Source organism: Pseudophryne corroboree, chromosome 1, assembly GCF_028390025.1.
Source record: "Pseudophryne corroboree isolate aPseCor3 chromosome 1, aPseCor3.hap2, whole genome shotgun sequence".
Classification (NCBI taxonomy): Eukaryota; Metazoa; Chordata; class Amphibia; order Anura; family Myobatrachidae; genus Pseudophryne; species Pseudophryne corroboree.
This window is the reverse complement of record NC_086444.1, coordinates 1,160,000,540-1,160,027,546: the sequence shown is the minus strand read 5'-3', so window position 1 is coordinate 1,160,027,546 and position 27,007 is coordinate 1,160,000,540. Positions and strand designations below refer to the sequence as shown.

Genomic DNA, 27,007 nt, shown 5'->3' with positions numbered 1-27,007 from the left:
CAGCGCTGCCCATCCAGGCTGAGGCGATTGCTGGTCGTAGTATAACACCAGTATGTGTGTATATACTTCTTAGGATATTTTTCAGCTTCCTATCAGCTGGCTCCTTGAGGGCGGCCGTATCTGGAGACGGTAACGCCACTTGTTTTTATAAGCGTGTGAGCGCCTTATCCACCCTAAGGTGTGTTTCCCAACTCGCCCTCACTTCTGGCGGGAAAAGGTATACCTCCAATAATTTTCTATCGGAGGAAACCCACGTATCATCACACACTTTAATTTATCTGATTCAGGAAAAACTACAAGTAGATTATTCCCACCCTACATAATACCCTTATTTGTGGTACTTGTAGTATCAGAAATATGTAACACCTCCTTCATTGCCCTTAACATGTAACGTGTGGCCCTAAAGGAAAATACGTTTGTTTCTTCACCGTCGACACTGAAGTCAGTGTCCGTGTCTGTGTCGACCAACTGAGGTAAATGGGCGTTTTTACAAGCCCCTGACGGTGTCTGAGACGCCTGGACAGGTACTAATTTGTTTGCCGGCCGTCTCATGTCGTCAACCGACCTTGCATCGTGTTGACATTATCACGTAATTCCTAAATAAGCCATCCATTCCGGTGTCGACTCCCTAGAGAGTGACATCACCCATACAGGCAATTTGCTCCGCCTCCTCACCAACATCGTCCTCCTACATGTCGACACACACGTACCGACACACAGCACACACACAGGGAATGCTCTGATAGAGGACAGGACCCCACTAGCCCTTTGGGGAGACAGAGGGAGAGTTTGCCAGCACACACCAAAAACGCTATAATTATACAGGGACAACCCCTTATACAAGTGTTTTCCCTTATAGCATTTTCACATATGTAATCATATCGCCAAATAAGTGCCCCCCCTCTCTGTTTTAACCCTGTTTCTGTAGTGCAGTGCAGGGGAGAGCCTGGGAGCCTTCCTCACAGCAGAGCTGAGCAGGAAAATGGCGCCGTGTGCTGAGGAGAATAGGCCCCGCCCCCTAAAATGGCGGGCTCTTCTCCCAGAGTTTGTGAGATCTGGCAGGGGTTAAATACATCCATATAGCCTCAAGGGCTATATGTGATGTATTTTAGCCATAAAAGGTATAATACATTGCTGCCCAGAGCGCCCCCCCCCAGCGCCCTGCACCCTCAGTGACCGCTGGTATGAAGTGTGCTGACAACAATGGCGCACAGCTGCAGTGCTGTGCGCTACCTTATGAAGACTGAAAGTCTTCTGCCGCCTGTTTCTGGACCTCTGGACCTCTTCAACTTCGGCATCTGCAAGGGGGGTCAGCGGCGCGGCTCCGGGACGAACCCCAGGGTGAGACCTGTGTTCCGACTCCCTCTGGAGCTAATGGTGTCCAGTAGCCTAAGAATCCAATCCATCCTGCACGCAGGTGAGTTGAAATTCTCTCCCCTAAGTCCCTCGATGCAGTGAGCCTGTTGCCAGCAGGACTCACTGAAAATAAAAAACCTAAAAAACTTTTTCTAAGCAGCTCTTTAGGAGAGCCACCTAGATTGCACCCTGCTCGGACGGGCACAAAAACCTAACTGAGGCTTGGAGGAGGGTCATGGGGGGAGGAGCCAGTGCACACCACCTGATCCTAAAGCTTTATTTTTGTGCCCTGTCTCCTGCGGAGCCGCTGTTCCCCATGGTCCTGACGGAGTCCCCAGCATCCACTTAGGACGTTAGAGAAAATCTAATACAGCCACCAGGTTAGTGCACCTGCGGATTACACCTTTCTCTCCTATCACCAATGTGGTAATAGTGTAACTATAACTTATATAGTTATATGGGAGCAGGCCGGCGTCACACGGTATACTGCTGACAGCAGAGGATACAAGTATACATCACCATGACAACATCTGGCCCCGCCCACCCGGCTATCCCGGTGACGTCGGCGGAAAGGGTGTGTCTGGGATGCCAGTGTGTGGGCTCAGCTGGTTAGTGTTGTATCCATCCGGGTTCCGTACAGCGCTCCCAGGTACAGTGTGTGTCCGGGTTCCGTACAACTCTCCCCGGCAGCCAGGTACAGCGTGTAACCGTGCAGCGGCCGGAGGGGGCTGTAGATACCTGCACAGTGCTATCCCTACTGCAGAATCGCCAGACTCCGCTACTACTACCCCGTTACCTGTGTGATGGACATGCCTGGACGTGTATTGTGTGTGACTTCCTGTTTATATGTCCATATCAGGCTGTACAGGGTGTGTGAGATGTGAGATCCCGGGCATAGCATGCTAGAAGCCTACATTTTGTTGATTGCTCAAGTATGTGATCCATTGGTGACAAAGTCAAGTCAGAAGAAGTGGGACACAGGCAGTATAGTGACAGGCCATAGTGACAGCTACTGTCCCCCCCCCAGGTAATAAGTAATATGTTTCTCTATCGTCCTAGTGGATGCTGGGGTTCCTGAAAGGACCATGGGGAATAGCGGCTCCGCAGGAGACAGGGCACAAAAAGTAAAGCTTTTTCCGATCAGGTGGTGTGCACTGGCTCCTCCCCCTATGACCCTCCTCCAGACTCCAGTTAGATTTTTGTGCCCGGCCGAGAAGGGTGCAATCTAGGTGGCTCTCCTAAAGAGCTGCTTAGAGAAAGTTTAGCTAGGTTTTTTATTTTACAGTGATTCCTGCTGGCAACAGGATCACTGCAGCGAGGGACTGAGGGGAGAAGGAGTCAACTCACCTGCGTGCAGGATGGATTGGTTTCTTGGCTACTGGACATCAAGCTCCAGAGGGACGATCACAGGTACAGCCTGGATGGTCACCGGAGCCACGCCGCCGGCCCCCTTGCAGATGCTGAAATCAGAAGAGGTCCAGAATCGGCGGCTGAAGACTCCTGCAGTCTTCTAAAGGTAGCGCACAGCACTGCAGCTGTGCGCCATTTTCCTCTCAGCACACTTCACACGGCAGTCACTGAGGGTGCAGGGCGCTGGGAGGGGGGCGCCCTGGGAGGCAAATGAGTACCTATAAAGGCTAAAAATACCTCACATATAGCCCTAGAGGCTATATGGAGATATTTAACCCCTGCCTAATTTTTCTAAATAGCGGGAGACGAGCCCGCCGGAAAAGGGGCGGGGCCTATCTCCTCAGCACACGGCGCCATTTCCTCTCACAGCTCCGCTGGTCAGGACGGCTCCCAAGTCTCTCCCCTGCACTGCACTACAGAAACAGGGTAAAACAGAGAGGGGGGGGCACATTTATGGCGATATTTTGATATAACAAAGCAGCTATAAGGGAGCACTTATTATAAGGCTATCCCTGATATATATATAGCGCTTTTGGTGTGTGCTGGCAAACTCTCCCTCTGTCTCCCCAAAGGGCTAGTGGGTCCTGTCTTCGTTAGGAGCATTCCCTGTGTGTCTGCTGTGTGTCGGTACGTGTGTGTCGACATGTATGAGGACGATATTGGTGTGGAGGCGGAGCAATTGCCAAATATGAGGATGTCACCCCCTAGGGAGTCGACACCAGAATGGATGCCTTTATTTATGGAACTACGGGATAGTGTCAACACGCTAAAGCAGTCGTTTGACGACATGAGACGGCCGGACAATCAATTAGTGCCTGTCCAGGCGACTCAAACACCGTCAGGGGCTGTGAAACGCCCTTTGCCTCAGTCGGTCGACACAGACCCAGACACAGGCGATGACTCCAGTGGTGACGGTGACGAATCAACCGTATTTTCCAGTAGGGCCACACGTTATATGATTTTGGCAATGAAGGAGGCGTTACATTTAGCTGATACTACAGGTACCACTAAACAGGGTATTATGTGGGGTATGAAAAAACTACCTATAGTTTTTCCTGAATCAGAAGAACTAAATGACGTGTGTAATGAAGCGTGGGTTGCCCCTGATAAAAAGCTGATAATTTCAAAGAAATTATTGGCATTATACCCTTTCCCGCCAGAGGTTAGGGAGCGCTGGGAAACACCTCCTAGGGTGGACAAGGCGCTAACACGCTTATCTAAACAAGTGGCGTTACCCTCTCCTGAGACGGCCGCACTTAAAGATCCATCAGATAGGAGGATGGAAAATATCCAAAAAAGTATATACACACATGCAGGTGTTATACTACGACCAGCTGTAGCGACTGCCTGGATGGGCAGTGCGGGGGTAGTTTGGTCAGAATCCCTGATTGAAAATATTGATACCCTGGACAGGGACAATATTTTACTGTCGTTAGAACAAATAAAGGATGCATTTCTTTATATGCGTGATGCACAGAGGGATATATGCACACTGGCATCACGGGTAAGTGCTATGTCCATTTCGGCCAGAAGAGCTTTATGGACGCGACAGTGGACAGGCGATGCGGATTCAAAACGGCATATGGAAGTTTTGCCGTATAAAGGGGAGGAGTTATTTGGAGTCGGTCTATCAGATTTGGTGGCCACGGCTACAGCCGGGAAATCCACCTTTCTACCTCAAGTCACTCCCCAACAGAAAAAGGCACCGACTTTTCAACCGCAGCCCTTTCGTTCCTTTAAAAATAAGAGAGCAAAGGGCTATTCATATCTGCCACGAGGCAAAGGTCGAGGGAAGAGACAGCAACACGCAGCTCCTTCCCAGGATCAGAAGCCCTCCCCGGCTTCTACAAAAGCCTCAGCATGACGCTGGGGCTTCTCAAGCGGACTCGGGGACCGTGGGGGGTCGTCTCAAAAATTACAGCGCGCAGTGGGCTCACTCGCAAGTAGATCCCTGGATCCTGCAGATAATATCTCAGGGATACAGGTTGGAATTAGAGACAGATCCACCTCGCCGTTTCCTGAAGTCTGCTTTACCAACGTCCCCCTCCGAAAGGGAGACGGTGTTGGAAGCCATTCACAAGCTGTACTCTCAGCAGGTGATAGTCAAGGTACCTCTTCTGCAACAAGGGAAGGGGTATTATTCCACTCTTTTTGTGGTACCGAAGCCGGATGGCTCGGTAAGGCCTATTCTAAATCTGAAGTCCTTGAACCTGTACATAAAGAAGTTCAAGTTCAAAATGGAGTCACTCAGAGCAGTGATAGCGAACCTGGAAGAGGGGGACTTTATGGTATCCTTGGACATCAAGGATGCGTATCTCCACGTTCCAATTTACCCCTCACACCAGGGGTACCTCAGGTTCGTTGTACAAAACTGTCACTATCAGTTTCAGACGCTGCCGTTCGGATTGTCCACGGCACCTCGGATCTTTACAAAGGTAATGGCCGAGATGATGATTCTTCTTCGAAGAAAAGGCGTATTAATTATCCCATACTTGGACGATCTCCTAATAAGGGCGAGGTCCAGAGAACAGCTAGAGATGGGATTAGCACTGTCTCAGGAAGTGCTAAAACAGCACGGGTGGATTCTGAATATTCCAAAATCCCAGTTAATGCCGACAACTCGTCTGCTGTTCCTAGGGATGATTCTGGACACGGTTCAGAAAAAGGTTTTTCTCCCGGAGGAAAAAGCCAAGGAGTTATCCGAGCTTGTCAGGAACCTCCTAAAACCAGGAAAGGTGTCTGTACATCAATGCACAAGAGTCCTGGGAAAAATGGTGGCTTCTTACGAAGCAATTCCATTCGGCAGATTCCACGCAAGAATTTTCCAAAGGGATCTGTTGAACAAATGGTCAGGGTCGCATCTTCAGATGCACCTGCGGATAACCCTGTCTCCAAGGACAAGGGTGTCTCTTCTGTGGTGGTTGCAGAGTGCTCATCTATTGGAGGGCCGCAGATTCGGCATACAGGATTGGATCCTGGTGACCACGGACGCCAGCCTGAGAGGCTGGGGAGCAGTCACACAAGGAAGAAACTTCCAGGGAGTATGGACGAGCCTGGAAACGTCTCTTCACATAAACATTCTGGAACTAAGAGCAATATACAATGCTCTAAGCCAGGCAGAACCTCTGCTTCAGGGAAAACCGGTGTTGATCCAGTCGGACAACATCACGGCAGTCGCCCATGTGAACAGACAGGGCGGCACAAGAAGCAGGAGTGCAATGGCAGAAGCTGCAAGGGTTCTTCGCTGGGCAGAGAATCATGTGATAGCACTGTCAGCAGTGTTCATCCCGGGAGTGGACAACTGGGAAGCAGACTTCCTCAGCAGACACGATCTTCACCCGGGAGAGTGGGGACTTCATCCAGAAGTCTTCCACATGCTGGTAACCCGTTGGGAAAGACCAATGGTGGACATGATGGCGTCTCGCCTCAACAAAAAACTGGACAGGTATTGCGCCAGGTCAAGAGATCCGCAGGCAATAGCTGTGGACGCGCTGGTAACGCCTTGGGTGTACCAGTCGGTGTATGTGTTTCCTCCTCTGCCTCTCATACCAAAAGTATTGAGAATTATACGGCAAAGAGGCGTAAGAACGATACTAGTGGTTCCGGATTGGCCAAGAAGGACTTGGTACCCGGAACTTCAAGAGATGATCACGGAAGATCCGTGGCCTCTACCTCTAAGGAGGGACTTGCTTCAGCAGGGTCCCTGTCTGTTTCAAGACTTACCGCGGCTGCGTTTGACGGCATGGCGGTTGAACGCCGGATCCTAAAGGAAAAAGGCATGCCGGAAGAAGTCATTCCTACTTTGATTAAAGCAAGGAAGGAAGTAACCGTGCAACATTATCACCGAATTTGGCGAAAATATGTTGCGTGGTGCGAAGATCGGAGTGCTCCGACGGAGGAATTTCAACTGGGTCGATTCCTACATTTCCTGCAATCAGGATTGTCAATGGGTCTCAAATTGGGATCTATTAAGGTTCAAATTTCGGCCCTGTCGATTTTCTTTCAAAAAGAATTGGCTTCAGTCCCTGAAGTCCAGACCTTTGTTAAGGGAGTGCTGCATATACAGCCTCCTGTGGTGCCTCCAGTGGCACCGTGGGATCTCAATGTGGTTTTGGATTTCCTCAAATCTCATTGGTTTGAACCACTAAAAAAGGTGGATTTGAAATATCTCACATGGAAAGTGACCATGCTTCTAGCCCTGGCTTCTGCCAGGAGAGTGTCAGAATTGGCAGCTTTATCTTACAAAAGCCCATATCTGATTTTCCATTCGGACAGGGCAGAACTGCGGACTCGTCCGCATTTTCTCCCTAAGGTGGTGTCAGCATTTCATCTGAACCAGCCTATTGTAGTGCCTGCGGCTACAAGTGACTTGGAGGACTCCAAGTTACTGGACGTTGTCAGAGCATTAAAAATATATATTGCAAGGACAGCTGGAGTCAGAAAATCTGACTCGTTGTTTATATTGTATGCACCCAACAAGATGGGTGCTCCGGCGTCTAAGCAGACGATTGCTCGTTGGATCTGTAGCACAATCCAACTTGCACATTCTGTGGCAGGCCTGCCACAGCCTAAATCTGTAAAGGCCCACTCCACAAGGAAGGTGGGCTCATCTTGGGCGGCTGCCCGAGGGGTCTCGGCATTACAACTTTGCCGAGCAGCTACGTGGTCAGGGGAGAACACGTTTGTAAAATTTTACAAATTTGATACTCTGGCTAAGGAGGACCTGGAGTTCTCTCATTCGGTGCTGCAGAGTCATCCGCACTCTCCCGCCCGTTTGGGAGCTTTGGTATAATCCCCATGGTCCTTTCAGGAACCCCAGCATCCACTAGGACGATAGAGAAAATAAGATTTTACTTACCGATAAATCTATTTCTCGGAGTCCGTAGTGGATGCTGGGCGCCCATCCCAAGTGCGGATTATCTGCATAAATTGTACATAGTTATTGTTAACTAATTCGGGTTATTGTTGAAGGAAGCCATCTTTCAGAGGCTCCGCTGTTATCATACTGTTAACTGGGTTTAGATCACAAGTTGTACGGTGTGATTGGTGTGGCTGGTATGAGTCTTACCCGGGATTCAAAATCCTCCCTTATTGTGTACGCTCGTCCGGGCACAGTACCTAACTGGAGTCTGGAGGAGGGTCATAGGGGGAGGAGCCAGTGCACACCACCTGATCGGAAAAAGCTTTTCTTTTTGTGCCCTGTCTCCTGCGGAGCCGCTATTCCCCATGGTCCTTTCAGGAACCCCAGCATCCACTACGGACTCCGAGAAATAGATTTATCGGTAAGTAAAATCTTATTTTCTGTGTGTTGTCCCCTAGGCATGTGTGACCTGTAGAGATGGATCAGCAGCTGGAGGAGTTGGTCGAGTCTTTGACTACCTCCGGAGAGCCACAACTCAACCCAGCACAACTCAAGCAGCTAAAGAAACTCTGCAAGTATGCAATTCTATATCAGGATGCAGTTCCCAGTCTATATCATTTCCTATTCACCCCAGCTATTCTTGGTCCCCATTACCTCCATGTGCTTGCAAAACATAGGTTATGGAGCAATTGAGGTGAGACAGGGCTAAGTATGACAGAGGGTAGAGAAGTTTTTACCTATAGAATAAATGAAGACTGTCTTCTTTGTAATAACAGTCAAAATATCCTATACATGGCTGTTCATGTCCCCATCAAAAGGTACAGATAAAATAGGGCCATAGGGTCCGTTTCAAGTCGGGGTTTAAAAATAGGTGTACATAAATGTATTTTACTGTAATCATTCCTACCCCCATCTAGTATAACTAGATAACTATCATGTCTGTCCCCCACCATTGTATATGGGAATGTAATGTTACACTGACAGGAAATAAGTGTTCTCCAGGGGCCTTTGGTAAAGGTCTGTGAGCCTTTTTTTACACATCAGCACAGAGTATTTCAGGAGATGAGTAATGTGTCAGGTGTGCGCGTGACAGTGACATGATGTCAGGAGGGCAATGGAAGCAGCAGGAAGCCACAGACTGATAGTTATATAGTCGAAGGAGCAGGGTCCACCACAGCACAGAGTATATCAGGAGCGATGTGTCAGTGAGGACAGGGCTGCATGTGCCGGGCAGTGATGGGCTGTGAGAAGGGGAATGGAAGCAGCAGGAAGCCACAGACTGATAGTTATATAGTGGAAGGAGCAGGGTCCACCAGCAGCACAGAGTATATTAGGAGATGAGTGACGTAACAGTGAGGACAGGGCTGCATGTGATGGGATGTGAGATGGGGAATGGAGGTAGTAGGAAGCCACAGACTGATGGAAGGAGTGGGCTTCCCCAACAGCACAGAGTAGTGATGTCATGTAGGACAAATGTGGTGGTAACATGCTGCGTTTATTCTGCAGGTCTTCAGATGAGCAGATCAGTCGCGTATACCACCTGCTGATGACACAGCTGAACCAGGACCACGCAGAGATCCGCCTGTCTGCGTTCCAGATTGTTGGGGAGCTCTTCACTCGCTCCCATCACTTTAGAACGCTGCTGATATCCAACTTCCAGGAGTTTCTGGAGCTCACCGTAGAGACCGACTATGACCAGCCTCTGCCTCCTCCCAAAGAGGTGGCAAAGAAGCTTAAGATTCTAGCCATTAAGACAATACAGGAATGGCATGAGAAGTATGGGGAAGCGTACAAGAAGCTGTCTTTGGGCTTCCACTTTCTGAAGCAGAACAAAAAGGTGAGATCCGCAGGTGAGATTGTGGTCTGGGTTAGATGCAGAAATGGCCTAGTTGGCTTTTATTCTTGCTCTGAGGACCATTAAACCCAAATAGTGATGTTTTCATGTACGGCAGCTGCATGATCAGCTCTTGTTTCGCACTGGAGGTGTGCAATGATTGGACAGGAGACAGGGCCAATCGGGTCATCTGCAAACTTATGCACTCTATGATGTGTTTGCCCATGGGGAAGAGCGAGACCGGAGAGGCTTCACTTGATCCCTGCTGAGTCAAACAGACTTTGCTGATTAAAATGATATGCGGCATGCCTATATTCTGTGAGCGACCACGGCTGTATCTGCATACAAAGTGCTATTCTACAGTGTTTTCCTGGAAACCTCTGTAACGTAGCATTTCATATGCAGATAGAGCCTGTCTGCATTTGCACACAGAATATAGGCATGCCACATATCATTTTAATCAGCAGAGTCTGCCTGTGCGTCTTATCACATAGCGATGTGAATAAGACGCCTGGTGTTGGGAAACGCGCTCACAACTAGGAACCACTAATATGTAAATACTGTGTAAGGTCATCCAACATATAAATATACAACTGTTGTAGGCTCTCTATTGTGTCCTTTTAAAAACAGGTACAGTACTCTAATCCTATGTCAGTATTTTACATTCATGTTTCCATGTTCTAACTAGAGGTATGCAAATGAGGATGTCGGGTACACAGCTTACAATGTGTCACATATCCATGGCAGAGTTATTTGTCCATGAAGCTGGGGCCAACTGCTCTGTTCCCCAGGATGCAGGACTTGCTGGATTGCACCTGTTATTTGCACTGCGCTTGATGACCGGGCAGTACGGATGGTGTAATGGATAGCATTACTGCCTCACAGCACTGAGGTTATGGGTTCGATTCCCACCATAACTCTAACTGTGTGGAGTTTGTATATTCTCCCCGTACTTGCGTGGGTTTCCTCCGGGTACTCCGGTTTCCTCCCACAATCCAAAACTATACTGGTAGGTTAATTGGTTCCCAACAAAAATTAACTGTAGCGTGAATGTGTCTGTATGTACATGTGATAGGGAATATAGATTGTAAGCTCCACTGGGGCAGGGACTGATATGAATGGACAAATAGTCTCTGTAAAGCGCTGCGGAATATGTGTGTGCTATATAAATAACTGGTAATAAATAATAATGACCGATCCCGTGGATCTTTTCTTAGGTGGATTTCCAGAACTTGAGGACCCAGACTTTGGCCCAGAGAAAGAGAGAAGAGGAACAGCAGAAACGCTTAGAGAACCTTAACAAGGAGAGAGCCAAAAAAGCAATGAGCGAAATGGAAGGTGAGAAAACGCAAATTCCAGCCGTGCAATGGAGGGTTCTGCGCAATTGTTCATATTAAACGCCATTATATTTCTATCTAAAACAAAATCACTCCATATAAAGTATGAATCTGGTCTTACACCGCAAGTCTAGTGCAGATGACCCAGGCAAGGGGTGGAGTGAGGGGATGGTAATCGGAGCACCGCCATAAACCACATGATATAGAGGCGACCTCCATTCAGAGTGTGGACTGAGCGTCGGTTGGGAGCATCTGATACGTTTGAGAACCAAATGTTCCGGACAGTTCTTTTCAGACTATCATCGCTCATGTCCATACATTAAACGATAATGACTCAGAAGGGTCGTTTCATTGGCTGTTCTGAATATTTATTGTTCAGTGTGTGTGGCCAGCATACAGCTGGTATTTGGCGCAAATAAGCAGATATCCTGCTGAGCGCCGCTGTACTGTGGCCTCTTACTTGTGTCAGTGTTGTGTTATTCACACCCCTTTCACATCTGAGATTCGGAGCACTGTGCAAATCCAGGACAGACCTTTCAGACCGCAGCTCCGACATGGGTGAATGGGGTTTTAGTAACAACGCATTCCGATTTGCCGTCGAGTATTGAATTGATGAGAAGGGTGTTTGTAACATGGGTGACTGCAGTCATAGCAGCGGGCAGTCCAGGAGTGGAGCGTTTTGTACCTGGTGGAAGGGGTCATGTTGGACCGGCTATATTGTTAGCGGTTGTGGTTTTGAAGGTTGACCACACTTAGATTGACAGTGTCTAGGTTGACAGTAACTAAGTCGACAGGGTCTCTAGGTTGACATGAGTTTTTTTTTAAATCTTTTTTTGGTGTCGTTTTCGTTGTACAGTGGCCGGGAACCCCAATTATTGCACCGTGTCCCCCCGCATTCGGGTAAGGTGCCTCACTCCGCTACCGCTGCGCTCTGCACAGGTCACTATTCGCAATCGTAGTCCACATGGATCGTAAAGTATGAAAAAGTAAAAAAAAAAAAGTGAAAAACTCATGTCGACCTTTTGACCTGTCAACTAAAGATGCTGTCGACCTAGTTACTGTCGACCAATAGTGGTCGACCTAAGTCTTGTTGACCTAGAGACCGGATACCATTGTTAGCATTTATTCCTATAGTGCAGAGTTTCCCAATATCCGCCATTAAAGTCCTCAGTCATTTTGGTTTAGCCGGCGGCACTATAATGGCAGAGTTTGGGAGACTCTGCTATAATGCCTGCTTGTTCTCTGGAGCTTTGCTGTTGGAGCTCTTGGCTGGAACTGGGTCACAGAGAAGTTACCAGCTAGTGCGATAATGGACTTTACTTATTTAGCAAGTTGTCAAAGTTGAGCATATGTCTGTTACCTCTGTGTGCTGCCAAATGGCTCACTCCGATCTCATGGTCACTGCTGCCAGAGTGCTGATCACTGCCAGTTATACCGAGTGTCTGCCTGAGTCCACGGAGAATGTCCGGAATCTGCGTAATGTCACACAAGTAGGCATGGCCTGCTGATAGAATGTGATTGGAGAAGTCTAGGTCAGTGAGTGCGTTTGGCAGAACACATACATGTGATTGGTGCCCGAGAAGTCCCAGTTGCTTCTAACAATTTATCTAAATTATCTAGAATTCTACTTCACTTGGAGTTTCATCCTTTGTCTGTAAACGCCCTTCTATGTGCACTGTGATGTCAGTACTGTGTGAAATATATTCATCTATTTATTTATTTTTTTCATCACCAGACATGTTGGGGGACATTGAGTCGTGCCTCACGGAGATGCAGAATTGCTTTAAACTGTTGTTGCCGGATCCTGAGGAGTTCGGTGTGTTTAATAAGGAGAGGGATGAGCAGGAGACGACTTCTCATCCCAAACCTGCCCACCCAACACCCCAGGTGCATGAGGCGGAGGATGAACGGCCGTGTTGTAGCAAGGATTTGCCCGGCGCTGAGGTGCCTAGCCTCAGGCGTGACAGTGGCGTAGAAGGAAGGCTGGATAACGCTGCAAATGAATCCGGTTCAGAACAGTCTGAAGACGACTTTGAGGCAGTTGAAGAGTCTTTTATCAGGGACCATGGGCTGGGGTCCCACAAGTATTCACTCAACATTGAAATATCGGCAGGTAACTGTAATCTCTGCTTTATCAGCGTATTGTGGTCTAGATAATAGTATTGCGCATATCTTAGACCTGGAACCCCCAACGTCAGGAGAGGCGAGTGCGGGCAAGCATTAGCCGAGTACAGTAAGGAGAGGAGACCTAATGGGACTTGGAGGCATTCCCACATTTCCTGGCAGAGTCTGATACAAAGATTATCAGTGACGACGATGACACCAGCAGCGCTCTCTGGTCCCTACTGATTGGCTGCTGCCACTTCGACCTCTCCCGTAGCTGTATATTCAGAGTACTCGCTACTTATTTCCGTTTGGACTACTGCAAGATAGAAGATGTTGAGGTGTTTGTTACTCATTACATTTTATACAGAACCTGCAGCTTTAGCATTTATTAATAACCCTGTCATGACCGTAGTGTCTCGGTCATACAGAGCACAAAATGCGTCTCACCCCCATGTACAAAGTGCTTCACTATTTGGCCGTGTTACATACAGAATGCAACATGGACAAAAGCACTAGTAGGAATGAGCCCCACTTAGTACCAAGCCTTGCACATTATCTACTAATGGATTACATACGTAATCCTGCCGGGCGGGATGCCAACTGATATCCCGACAGCAGCGGGGCAAGTCCCCTTGTGGGCACGCTGCTCTCACTATGCTGCGGGCTCGGTGCCCTCTCCACAGGTTCTACAGTATTCCCACTCTATGGCTGTCGTGGACACCCACGAATGGACATAGCCCCTGTGCGCCGGTATTCCTTCTGGTGGCATTGCTGGCTATCAGGATTCCGGAGTTGGCATCCTGACCACCGGGATCCCAATAGCCGGCCATTTGAACGGATCCACACTAATCAGCATACAGATACAGGTTGAGTATCCCATATCCAAATATTCCGAAATATGGAATATTCCGAAATACGGACTTTTTTGAGCGAGAGTGAGATAGTGAAACCTTTGTTTTTTGATGGCTCAATGTACACAAACTTTGTTTAATAAACAAAGTTATTAAAAATATTGTATTAAATGACCTTCAGGCTGTGTGTAAAAGGTGTATATGAAATATAAATGAATTGTGTGAATATACACACACTTTGTTTAATGCACAAAGTTATAAAAAATATTGGCTAAAATGACCTTCAGGCTGTGTGTATAAGGTGTATATGAAACATAAATGCATTCTGTGCTTAGACTTAGGTCCCATCACCATGATATCTCATTATGGTATGCAATTATTCCAAAATACGGAAAAATCCGATATCCAAAATACCTCTGGTCCCAAGCATTTTGGATAAGGGATACTCAACCTGTATTAGTGTTCATTCTAGCACCCTGCACCTTTTAAAATCTGTGCAGTTCCTCTTTCCTACCTGGGGTGTCGCTCTCTGCTGTGGTGCTTCTCGGCAGACTCTGATCTGTTACTCAGTGCTGTGATAAAGACCTGTGTGTGCTGAGAAGCACCAGAGCAGAGAGTGACACCCCAGGCAGGAAAGAGGAACTGCACAGGATTTGAAAGGTGCAGGGTGCTAGAATGAACACTAGATATATTGTTTTTTTTAAAAAGCGAAGCCCCACATTGTCTATATGGCAAACCTAACCCTTATGTTATCTTTAATAGTTTGCTGGATACATTCTGCTAGCGAGTATATCTAATCCCTACGTGCCCTACATAGTCTGTGGGCCAGCTGTTTCATTAATATGACTGCTATACAGGGATCTGTTAGATGGTTCTGAAGTCTTGTAATTAAATCAAATGACTTTAATGAGCTGCAAGACTTAAAGACTGTATAGTCAGGACTGGAGGCTCTGTATTCATCCTGTGAAAACACTGAGGGGTAAATTTACTAAAGCTTCTATGGGCCAGAAAAGTGATGATAAAGTGGACGGTGATAAAGTACCGACCAATCAGCTCCTAACTGTCACTTTCAAACACAGCCTGTAACATGGCACTTAGGAGCTGGTTGGTTGGTACTTTATCTCCGCAAAATGTATCACTTTTCAAGGTTAATACATTTCCCCCTAAAAGTGAAAATAAGTGATGTTGCCCATAGCAACCAATCATATTCTGTCTATCATTTCTCTATTGCATCCTAGAAAATGATAGACAGAATCTGATTGGTTGATGGGCAACGTCACCTCTTTTCACTTTCAGAAGCTTTAGTAAATTTACCCCATAAACAGTGGTAGACTGAAGCCAGATTATGTGACTATTTCTCTTTCCCATAGACCTGAAGGTAACAGAGAACAGTGACAATGTGGATGTAGTAAACAGCTTGATGGATGCTCATAAACTGGCTAAGAACAAATACTGGCCTGCAGTACAGTCCTGGATCCAGGTACCTATATGCTCCTTCTCTAATGCCAGTGGTCCATTTCTTAGCATACACACACCCACTCTAGGGGACTCGGAGGAGACACACGCAAACATGGGAGAACAGACAAACTACACACAGTACTTTGGTCTGGAATTCACAGAAACATAGAATTTTAATGGTCAATAAGAACCACTTGGGCCCATCCAGTCTGCCCACGTGCACGCACACACTTACACACTAGGGTTCATTTTTGTCAGGAGCCATTTAACTTCCCAGAATATTTTAGGATTGTGGAAGGAAACTGGAGAACCCGGAGGAAACCCACGCAAGCACGGGGAGAATATACAAACTCCACACAGGGCCGAGGTGGGAATGGAACCCATAAATAAATCATTAGTGTAACGATTGCTTATGTAGTCTATACTGAGAAGAGAATCCCGTTGCAGGAAGTGCTCATTTAATTTAATCAGCCCTGGGTGTAGCAAGTGAGTGATTGTTTAGAGCACCACCTGCTGGTTGTGAGATGCAGCTGCACCAAAAAAGTAAAACAAATAAAATAAAAAAAAAATAGTTACAAACTCACCAGTTTTATAGTAATTCAAGATGTAAAGCTCCTTTTAGAACACTCCCTTATTCAATGCCCCAAACTTTGTTTGTACATGGACTTCGCTCATACCCTGTCCCCATCCGCCACCTTACCCAGACCTGGAACACATTCCCAAACCACATTCCTTTTTTTTTTTTTTATAACCTCACAAAAAAGCTCCAGCATTTTTAAATCTGTGAAAAATTTGGTGCCATGGCGCCCAGAGTAAGTGCTTGCTACAGCGCCCCCCAACCCCCCAGACCTTAACGGGCCAGATGGCGCATCCAGCATGTGGGGGCACGTTGAAGTGCATAGAATGGTAGGGGCCCAGAAATTAGTGCGTGTGCATGCATAACTTGTGTGCGTAGCTGCCTAACCAACGTTGTATTGGCAGCCCAAGCTCAGTGCTGGTACTCAACGCATTAGATGCTGCATTGCCAGGTATTGTCCCAGCGCTGGAGCGCCACAAATTTAAATACCTTGCAGTAAGCCTTATGCCTTGCGCTGCACTATTACTGCACTGCAGCCCAGGACTGAACCTTCCTGGTGCTGCAAAACACAAAATTCAGCAAACTCCATTGTTAATACTGAGGGGTGGGGGGGGGGGGACTGGACACTGCCCTGCACCCAAGTCTGCGTTGCGTCCACAGTTTTTGTACTTCAAAATTTAAAAGGGACCTGATCAGTGACCAGTATCTTGCCTGAAAAACATTGTGAGAAACCAGTGGGGCATATTTCATTAGCTGCTCAAATGCCGTAAGGCAACCGGTCAGCTTCGGCGATAACCAGAATTAAAATGTGGTGGCGTATTAGGTAATATGCATGCAGTTTCTAGGTAATGCAGATTTAGAAATCCACTAGTTTACTGCGTGAGCAATTGAATAGCTCTGGGCACTTAACACGGGAGCTACATCCCCGTCATCCTAATTGAAATCCCCCCAAAGTAAATAGACTTGTGTGTGACCGCTGACCTAGAACCAATGTCCCCACATAACATGTTTTTGATTGCCTAAAAAATGCTGCGTTTTTCATAAATAAAAGAGCATAATGAAAAATGAAGTTGATGTTTCCCTGTGGTATGGAATAGTATTGTATAGATATATTGTTCTCTATAGTTACAGTGCCTTATTGCAAAGCGGACTTTTAGAATGAATTGAAAAGAGAGCCAATCAAAATCTGGGACTTTTTCTGTTATTGGCCAATCAGGTCACTACCCAGTCAGAACCGTTTCTTTGCTTCTGCCAGCTGCTTTAGCTGGAATGCCTCAGTCCATTTCTATCTGACTGCCCAGCTGTTATGGAACTATAATTCCCAGCATGTCTATCACAACAGCTGGAGACCCCTAGATTGCTACCTCTGACCTGCAGACATATAGGGACAGATTTATTAAGCTCGGTGAAGTGATAAATTGACAGGTGATAAAGTACCAGCCAATCAGCTCCTAACTATAATTTTTCAAACCCAGTCTGTGACATGGAAGTTTGGATCTGATTGGCTGGTCCTTTATCACCTTCCACTTTATCACTTCACAGAGCTTAATAAATCTGCCCCTCAATTACCTATGTACAGTATTGGTAAATAATGACATTCACCTTTTATATAATGATTATTCCAGTGAATTCCTGTACACTTGTCCTCTCTCATTCTGCATTGCAGGCTGTAGTGCTTGTGGTTTGCCTTTAGTAGTAACGTGTCAGTGTGACTGTTTGTGATGTTTTCCAGACGCCGGGCCGCTCTGTATAATGCCACATTTTTTTCCTATGTAGGTTTTCACCAAAGCCGGAACCTCCGATGACGGCCTTAAACGCGCTATTGATCTGAAAAAGAAACTGGAAGCTGCAATGAAAAAGCACAAAGAGATGAATATCGATTGCCAGCCTGCAGACAGGAGAGTGGTGAGTAAATTGCCTTACGCGCTACGTTACGTGATCTGACCCCTGCAATCCTTTCTCTGCTTCCTAGGCAGGTAAGTGCAGCCGGCGGGAGCTGGTGCCTCTGCTGTTCGAGCTTCCTGTGGATCTGCATTGTCCCGCTCACGTTAATGCAAGTCTAGGAGGAGTGTGCAGAGGAAAGGCCTAGTGTGATGCTGGATACAGAATGGTAGTTTTACATTTTGTGTTCCATGCAGTGCGGGGTAGGATTGTGATTCACCAACATATTGCAGAGGAATGAGATCCTGCTGCAGCCAATCACGGATTTGCTTTCATTCAGCTTGCGGTAAGAATCAAAGCTTTCTGGTGAATGGTTGTTTCTCTAGCATCCATAAGGGATATTGTGGGAAACTAGTACGATGGGGTATAGACTGGGTCCAAAGGAGCCAGTGCACTTTACATTTCTTCAACTGGGTGTGCTGGCTCCTCCCCTCTATGCCCCCTCCCACAGGAAGTTTAGATAAGTGTCCTCAGGAGAGGATGCACACTCTGAGCTCCAGAGAATTTTCTTCAATTTCTTTTAATCTTTTATTTTTTTCGGTATGCTGTCTGGGCAACAGCATACCTGCACCATGGGAGCTAGGGGAGGGGGGGGGGGGATGTGCTGGTGTCCTTCTCTCTCTGTCTCCTCTTACATACGGTAAGGCAGGCTTGCAATATAACTGTCTGTGTGTGTGTATGTTCTTGTACCAGCAAGCACCAGTTCTCAGGAACAGTCCACTGGTTCTGCTGCCACTAAGGCCCCAGCATGACGGTGCCCACCCACCCCGAGGGGATCTTGAGGTGGGAGGTTGACTGCGTCATTTCAGCCATGTCTGGGAGACTTCCTGCCAGGATACCTGGGTCAGAGAGCTTGTTTCTCAATACTACAGGCTGGAGTTTGACAGTACTTCACTTCCAGTTCCAGGCGCTGCCCTTCAGCCTGTCTATATCCCCGAGGGTATTCACAAAGGTGATGGCGGAGATGATGCTTCAACTCCGTGTCCAGGGGGTCAATGTGGTCCCTTATCTGGATGTTCTTCTGATAAAGGCATGATCCAGGGAGCTTTTGTTGCTCCATATCGAACGTACCATCCATCTTCTGTCAGACCATGGGTGGATCCTCAACTTCCAGAAGTCCCACCTGGAGCCAACTCAGAGGCTCCTGTTCCTGGGGATGTTGCTGGATACTGTGGCCCAGAAGGTGTTTCTACCAGACGACAAGGCGAAAACAATTCAGGAGATGGTCCGCATGGTGCTCCGACCTACTGAAGTGTCCGCACATCTTTGCATAAGATTGTTGGGAAAGATGGTTGCCTCATACGAGGCGATTCAGTATGGGAGGTTCCATGCCAGAACGTTTCATTTGGATCTGCTGAGCAAGTGGTCCGGTATTCTCTTTACTGTCCATAGAGACAGATTCATCTGACACCCGTGTAGTTTAAAAAAACAATACAAAAACAAGTTCTCCCAACATACTGCAAAGGACCAGCAAATGAGATTTACATACTACATGATAATAGTAATACAGAGATCTCAGTTACATTCATTTGCGAACATCTGGTAAGCCACCAGCCACGGCAAGGCGTCTCTGTTCTGGTGGTCCTACAATACATGATAATAGCACCTACTTTGGGTCATATGTTTATGGATTTTCTAATTTGAGCGTTCATTTAAGAATATTGCAGGGAATATTAGATGGGTTGCTATTCTCCTAATTCTGAGTTTTATATTGGCCTGAGTTTTTTATATCGGCACTGTGAAAAATGTGACATTTGGTCCTTGCTTGGTTACTGCTTGTTGGAGCGGGTTTGTGTTCTTATGTGTCACCCGGTGGGTTGTTGCTGCTGTTGGTTAATATTGTGGCCCCAGAATCCCTGTAAATATTCCTGTCACTGGTGTTCTGTGAACAAGGCGGGAAGGATGCACATTAAGGCTGCGTGGTATCTGCCATCTTTGACCTAAAACTTCCAGGTGGATATTAATAAAAGTTTCATAATTCCATAACTGACCGGGCCCTACACACTTGACGATATTGAAGGATGATATGAACGATAAATCGATCATATCGTTCAGTGTGGATGCATCAACGATGAACGATGCGCGTCCCCGCAGTTGTTCAACGTTGGTCTATCATTGTTTATTCATGTAAGCCAGTTTGGACGATATCAATGTAATGCCAGATCGGCCATAAAAGTCGTTCAGTGTGTATGTCAAAAAATTGTTGAAAAATCGGCCAACGATAATATCGTTGGTCGTTAAAAACGGCCAAATCGCCAAATGTGTAGGGCCCTTTACTTGCAACTATATAAGCGATTACATTTATTTATTTTTGTAAAAGACCTCTATGGGGTGTATTCAATTCATGTCGGATCCTTTCTGACGGAAAGGATCCGACATGAGTGTATTTAATGGATGGCCAAACCCGACAGGTTTGGCCCGTTACCGACTTTTTTTAAAGTCGGATTGACATTGTCGGTGACAGGGCTAAAACCTTTCTGGTTTGGCTCCGCTTCCGACAAGTTGGATTTCTCGACTTGTTGGGAAAAAAAGGGGTCACATTGAATAGGTTGGAACCTCTTCCGACCTAAACCTGTTGGAAACTAATTTCTTTCCGACAAGACAGCAGTTTCCGACAATAATTGAATACACCCCTATGTATTTATCGCAGCTATAATGAGTCCTTTTATATTCCACATACAGGTCCTTATACATCTTGCCTCAATATGCCACGCAGCGGGAGAGAGCCTGGCATGAGTGAGCTGACAGGTCCCGTGCAACTCCTTTAGTGTCAGGCATCTGTTTTTTGTTGAAAATGCTTGTTATTCGCATCACTATGCAAATAGGACGCACAAGCCACTTATTCCCATAGCTAATTAAAATATGTGGCATGCCTATATTCTGTGTGCGTCTGCAGCTGTATCTGCGTACAAAGTGCTACGTTACTGTGTTATCTAGGAAAAACACTGTAGCGCAGCATTTCGTAGGCAGATACAGACGCGGTCGCACACAGAATATAGGCATGCCGCATATCATTCTAATCAGTTAAAACTGCTTGTGCGTCCTAGTCACATAATTTTAGACGCATTTTAATGAAAACGTTGCACAAAAAGCTGCTTGGCGCTACCAAGATGCAGCATTGCATGACTAGAAAGGCTGTTTAACGTACAGGGAGGCAAGATGTAAGTGGACACATCTGTATACGCAGGGAATTCATAAGATTGCCTGTCACTTGTGAGCTAAACGGATGTGCATGGTACAGTATTGCAGGTGATCAGTCCGCAGTCTCCTGGAGACGCTGTGTGCGCAAACTACTAATCCTCAGAATGTAGCCTGTCACTGGGTATCCATAACCCGACCAGCCTAAGGATATGGCGGGACTGCTGCAGAATATAAGGTTAGAGAAAGTAATATAGGTGCTGCTAATGTCATGCGAGTAGGAGCGTCCCTTTAATTCCAATACTTGCATTCTTGTCTGTACAGCACATTCCAAAATAATATACCATAGATCAGGCGTATTCATGAAGTGGCCCCCTGTTTTTTGTGGAACTACACATCCCAGCATGCCCTGCTACAGTTTTAGCATTCCCTAATAGCAAAACTGTGGCAGGTCTAAAATATTACATGATGGTATTACAGGACTGTAATCGCATTTACTTTACCCACAGCACTCCCCCAGCAACATATATGTAATTGCGTACTGTGGGGTCTATTCATGAAGCAGTGAAAAGTGTGGAGAATCAGCTGATTGGTTACCCTAGGCAACTTCTCCTTGGCTCACTTCTCCACTCATTTTACTGCTTCGTGAATAGACCCCCATGTGCTTGTAGAGATGGATAGGCACATAATAAAAATGCATAGGGTTGCCCGCACTCGGCTAATTAATGTCATTCAAGCTCTACACTTTGTATTAAAAACAGGGACTATTACTTCCAAATATTAAAATACATGTTACGCTGACAAACATACGCCAAAGTCTCCCCTGTTTAGTCAGCTATACGCTAGAAATAAACATGTTGCTATTCTGCTGTACAATAGTCATAATGTCACTGCTGTGCTTATTAGGATGAAGAGTTAATTCTACCTTATGGCCACCAGAGGGAGCACACTGCTCACATCATTTTCTTTTCATACCTAATAAATGAAGCAGTATTATATATAAAGCACAGTGTGCGTAATACATATACAGGACATAACGAAAATCACATCATTTGAATATTTGTCACACAATATAAAGGTCTTCTCAGCTCTCTTACCAATGTAGAGCCTACACGTTATACGGCTGTGTTTTTAATTTTGCGTCTTTGTTTATGTTTTTTTGGTAAAGAGCTGCTTCGTTATTCTTAATTCACAAATATCATGTGACCCTAAAGCTATTCCCTTTGTATCTTCAGTTAAAATGCCCATTTGATTATGTCAAGCAGCGTAGGCATATAGATCATAATGCTTCTCCCTTCTTCATCTGTTATAACATAACTTTACATTTTACAGAAAGTTTTTTTTGTTTGTTTAAAAAAATAATAATAATCACCTGCACTTAGGTGTCATCCGGCAATTGTCAGATCACCAAACACCTGAAACTATGTGATATTCGGCTACCCAAGAGCATTAAATTACACAGGGCATCACACTTGTCTGATCTATTTTTATATGTTTTTTTTTATTGTATTGCTTATTCATCCTATAGTAAATCTATTGTAAATCTCCCTGTACAGTGCTGTGTACACTTTATAAATAAGATTCTTTGATTAATGTAGGCTCAAAGCAAACAAAGTGTGTAATTATCATGTGGATACCCCATGCTGCTATGCGGGGGGGGGGGTGCAATTTCTTTTATTCATATTTTTTTTTATTTTTTAATAAAGTTACAGCCTGAATGCACTGTAATAAAAAAAAGACATCTTTATTTGTTATGTTTTTTTTTTTTTTTAAAGTTAGCTTTAATCTAACTGCTGCACGGTCAGAACCAGTCTTCTTCCGTCCGCTGTTATAAATGCTGAGCTGACGTTTTTGCACCCTGAGCTCTCTGCTGTTATTCTCTCGCATTTATCCTCTACAATAAGCCCCTCCCCCTGCTCAGTTAGATGAGACTGGCTTTGGGTAAGGAGGGGGGTAGCAAACTTTTTAATTTGTTCTAATTATTCTGTAAATGCCCCAAAATCACTTAAGGTGCAATATTGGGAATACCTAGCTAAATAAATGTATTTTTTTATTTTTTTTTATTCCGAAAATTGAGTGTTATTGAAAGTAAATCTATGTATGGCTATAACTAGTTAAGATTCATAAAAAATTTTTTTTATTTATAAACGCGTTCGTTCTTTGTAAAATATCTTAAATTGTTCTTGACAATTTTTAGACTAGGCAAATAATGTTAATAAATATTAATAAAAACCTCACAGTTAGTTGCCACCTTCATGCTGCTGTTTCTGTAAGTGATTCCCGTCCCACAATATAATGTGCGATAACGCAATCAGAAATCCTTTTAAAGATGAAAACAAAGCATTGTTCCCTTGAGAGGAATTAGCATCTGAGTATCTGATAGGTTTTTTGTTTTGTTCTTGTAGCGCTAATGCAGTTGGGCGCCATATCAAATTCAGTGAAATTGGCCATGAAATTCATTGCCCTGTAAATAAAGATGATTCAAATGAAAACAAAACTGCTTGCCGTTCCATTCAGGAATATACAGGGTATAATGAAAATAAATGTTTGTTGTTAAGGCCTTAGATAAACACTTTGTTCTCACCATTTAACTGCTTCTTTCTGGTAGGTCTCAAGATTTTTTTTTTAGTTTTTTTTTTTTAATTTATATATTTTGTTTTAACTCACCAGTTTAATTTTTGGTAGGAATAAAATATTTTAAGGAGGTGCTAAACCGTATTTTTCCATGCATTTCTGCAGGTCCATTAGCATTTATCAGTTATATAGAGAACTAAAAATGTATCATGTTTCTAAAATATTCCCATGCATAATTAATGTTCAGATTATTATTATTTTTTTACTATGCTTACATTATTTTATTACTATTTATCCGAGCAATTAGTTTTTAAACGGAAAGAAAAAAATATATAAAAAAAAATTGTGAGCCGATCCTCTTTCAGTTATATATTTGAATAATTACATTTTTAATTTTTAAACTGAACAGATTCTAAAAAAAATAATAATAATAAACATTTTTTTTTAAACTTAAATTCAAATGTTTTGGTAAATTTTTCAATATCGCCAATAATACAAATACTTTGTGCCTCATTATTTTAAAGTTTACCTGGTTTATACATCAGAATACCAGCAAAATGGATTAAAATCAGATTTACTTTACAGTATTGTTTCTAGATTAAATGGCAAATATATATATTTTTATTAATTTAAAAAATAAATTATATGTATATTTTTTTTTAACTAAAAAAAAAAAGGGTTACCTATGAAAAGAACACAATGCCCACACAAAATCTAGAAATTACATTTATTGTAAACTTCAGCGGAAAGACCTCTAAGGAATTTGGGAACTATTGACAATGTCATTGTTAAATCATATTGATAGGTAATTGTTTTAGCCTGTATTTATAGCCCATACCTGTTGAAATATGTTTCTAGTTTTTAGTTTGCTTTAAAAATAATAATTTTAATGGTTTATTTTTGGCAAAGTAACAAAAATCTCATCTGTGTGAAATATCAGGAATGTATATAACTGTCTCTTATCTGGCAATTACGTGGTTAAGTAGACCCTGCGGCCATGAATGTGTAAATGCTTTGGTGGAAACCTCCCATCTTTTAGACAGGACGGGAGGGGTGTGGTGGGGGGGAGTTTTGGCCGAGTACACGCACATGAGATATTGGCATGGCAGAATAATTTGCAAGGCCTTCTAGCCGAGGGTATTAGCATATAAATAGCAGCTGCGATGGCCACCATCACAGCTGAGTACATTTAATTTTTAGTTTATAAGACAGAATGGGTTTTTAAATGCACAGCCATCAAGCCGGCTGAAAGACAAATGAAGTTTAGAGTTCACGTGTCTGAGGACATCTTCACATCTCTCACTTATTTCAGGACGGACATAAAACAACGTGGCAATGTGGGAAATAATTGAGGTTGCAGAACAGAATAATTGGTAAATGTAGTGGCTCTGGTGTTGGTGTGAGACTATGTAGTTTAGTAGGTTAGTTAGTTTACTGGCTTGAATCCCCCCCCCCCCCCCCCCCCCCCTCCCCTTCCAAATAATTAGTTTACATCATGAGCAGATTAGATTACAGTATTGTGGTTTTATTGTACTGTATCGCTGGTTTAATTGTCATTTGGTAGCAATTCTAAGGCCTCCATACAGAGCGGAATGGATGTCTAATGTGGAAATCTGTGTTCGACTTTTAATTACAGTTATACATATGTTAATTCATGTAGTTTGTCACTTTTCAGTAAGTAATTAAAACGTCTAATAATTACAGCTCGAAGTAACTGATTCAGTGCTTTGTTCAGCTCATTTTGCAGTGTATGTATCATTGTATCATTTGTGTGTGTAATGTACTGTTCATATCTAAAAAATAATTGTGTTTAAAGAATAATGTTTATATACCTTAAATTATAATTTTTTTTTTAAATCTAAGGTAACTTTTCTCTGCATTCTCCATGAGCCTAACTTGGGGACCTATTCAATTAAGTGCGAGGTTATGTTGTAGCCTGGCGCAATGCGTCATTGTGGAAGGTTTTTGCCAATAATCATTGTTCATTTTGTCTTGTTCCTGATGGAAATGTGAGTAAAATAAGCAACGTTTTATCTATCATTATGGCTGGAACCATGCACAGAAGCACCTTGCTCATAGCTACAATAGGACTCCCACTTAATTGAATCAGCCCCCAAAGCTTAGACCCTAATCTATCTTTGCAACTGATTCTTGAAATCTGTACTTCAAACTCATTTGTCCATCTTGTGGGTAAGAACCTTGCATTGAAATGCAAAAAGTAGGAAACAATGGCAAAAACTAATCACAACTTCCGAACTTCTATTTATTTACACCTTGTACTTTTCCATTTCATTTGGTTATTGTAGCCTTCCTTTTTGCCACATAGGTTAGTCATATAAAATAGACTTTGGGATGCTCTCTATGATGCTCAGTTACTCCATACTGTTCCCTTTTGCTTTTTTTGCAGTCCCCTATAACATTGCTGGTGTTTTCACTGTGTACTGCACTATATAGCACATCTGTTCTCTGTGGATCCAAAGAGTGCACTTATAATTGCTTGGTACCTGTTGATGGTATCATTGACTAGTACTGAAGGGGTTCTCAACTGCAGTCCTTAAGTACCACCAACAGGTCATGTTTTGTGGATTTCTTTATTCATGCACAGGTGAGTTAATCTATGTTGCTTGTGTCTTTGGCTCCTCTTCAAAAGGAGAAGGGACCTGTTTGTCCCCATTACCTCGTAGCTAAAATGCCCCATTGAGGAGTAAAAGGGATCTTTGGATCCATCTTCATTGAAGACATCCCCGAAGACATCTTACCCTTAACATCCCCGACCACCTTTAGGTTTCCCTCCACCACAAAGTTCTGGGTCTCCCCTTTATCCCCAAGGTTTGTCAAAGTTTCCCCCTGGGGAATGGATTCTTCAGATCACTCAGATGAATTGGGTAAAGGGTAGCTCACAAGGGTCTACACCCAAAACCCCACAAAAACAGACACACACACAAATAAAATAAAAGCTTCTGTGAAAGTGCCAGTGCAAAAAATAACAAACTAAAGTTGGCTGGGGCCTTTATGGCACTTTCAGCCAGGAATGTAAAAATTGTCCTTGCCCCTGCCAGAAGACTAGTGCAAAGGAAGAAATGGTGCCATCTGAAAAAAAATGCTTGTGCAAGGATGTTTGTGGTTCAGGGGACACTTAGCACCTCGGGCTACAGGCAGCCTTCCTCCTGGTCAGAGGACCAGGTGATGGCCCATTGTCTACTGGTGTCGCCTTTAAGCCCAACAGCATACATAGGTGTCTACACCTGATCTTAGCCAAATGGCCCAGACATGGGACAGTTATTATTGTCCCACCTGCTTCCACATACTGAAATTTTCAAAACATGAGCTGTTGGGAAGTCATGAGGGTTGTGGGTTGAGATCCACTGATCTAGTACATTGAGGCTGCATTGGCATATCTGCTCTGTTTGTTCAAAGAGTTTCTCCGCCGTGGCAGAAGTTTAGTTAATGCATAGATGGTGGGATTGGTATGTTATGCCGGCTGCCGGGATCCCGGCGGTCAGCATACCGACATCCTGAATGCCGGCGGGGGGGCGAGCGCAACAAAGCATCTTGCAGGCTCAG

The 27,007-nt window shown here is 44.7% G+C and overlaps 1 protein-coding gene across 3 annotated transcripts in view; it reads left to right on the top strand.

Annotated features, from left to right (window-relative positions):
- The first annotated feature begins 1,897 nt into the window (after positions 1 to 1,897).
- UVSSA (UV stimulated scaffold protein A) overlaps positions 1,898 to 27,007 on the top strand; it is a 95,543-nt gene continuing 70,433 nt past the window's right edge. Inside the window, exons 1-7 of one of the 3 annotated variants that reach the window (XM_063924894.1) lie at positions 1,898 to 2,005; positions 8,086 to 8,202; positions 9,134 to 9,464; positions 10,679 to 10,799; positions 12,534 to 12,911; positions 15,126 to 15,235; positions 17,567 to 17,695. In XM_063924894.1, coding sequence (XP_063780964.1) covers positions 8,105 to 8,202; positions 9,134 to 9,464; positions 10,679 to 10,799; positions 12,534 to 12,911; positions 15,126 to 15,235; positions 17,567 to 17,695 — 1,167 coding nt within the window. In that variant the 5' untranslated portion in view covers positions 1,898 to 2,005; positions 8,086 to 8,104. The other 2 variants (XM_063924896.1, XM_063924898.1) reach the window with 2 other exon arrangements.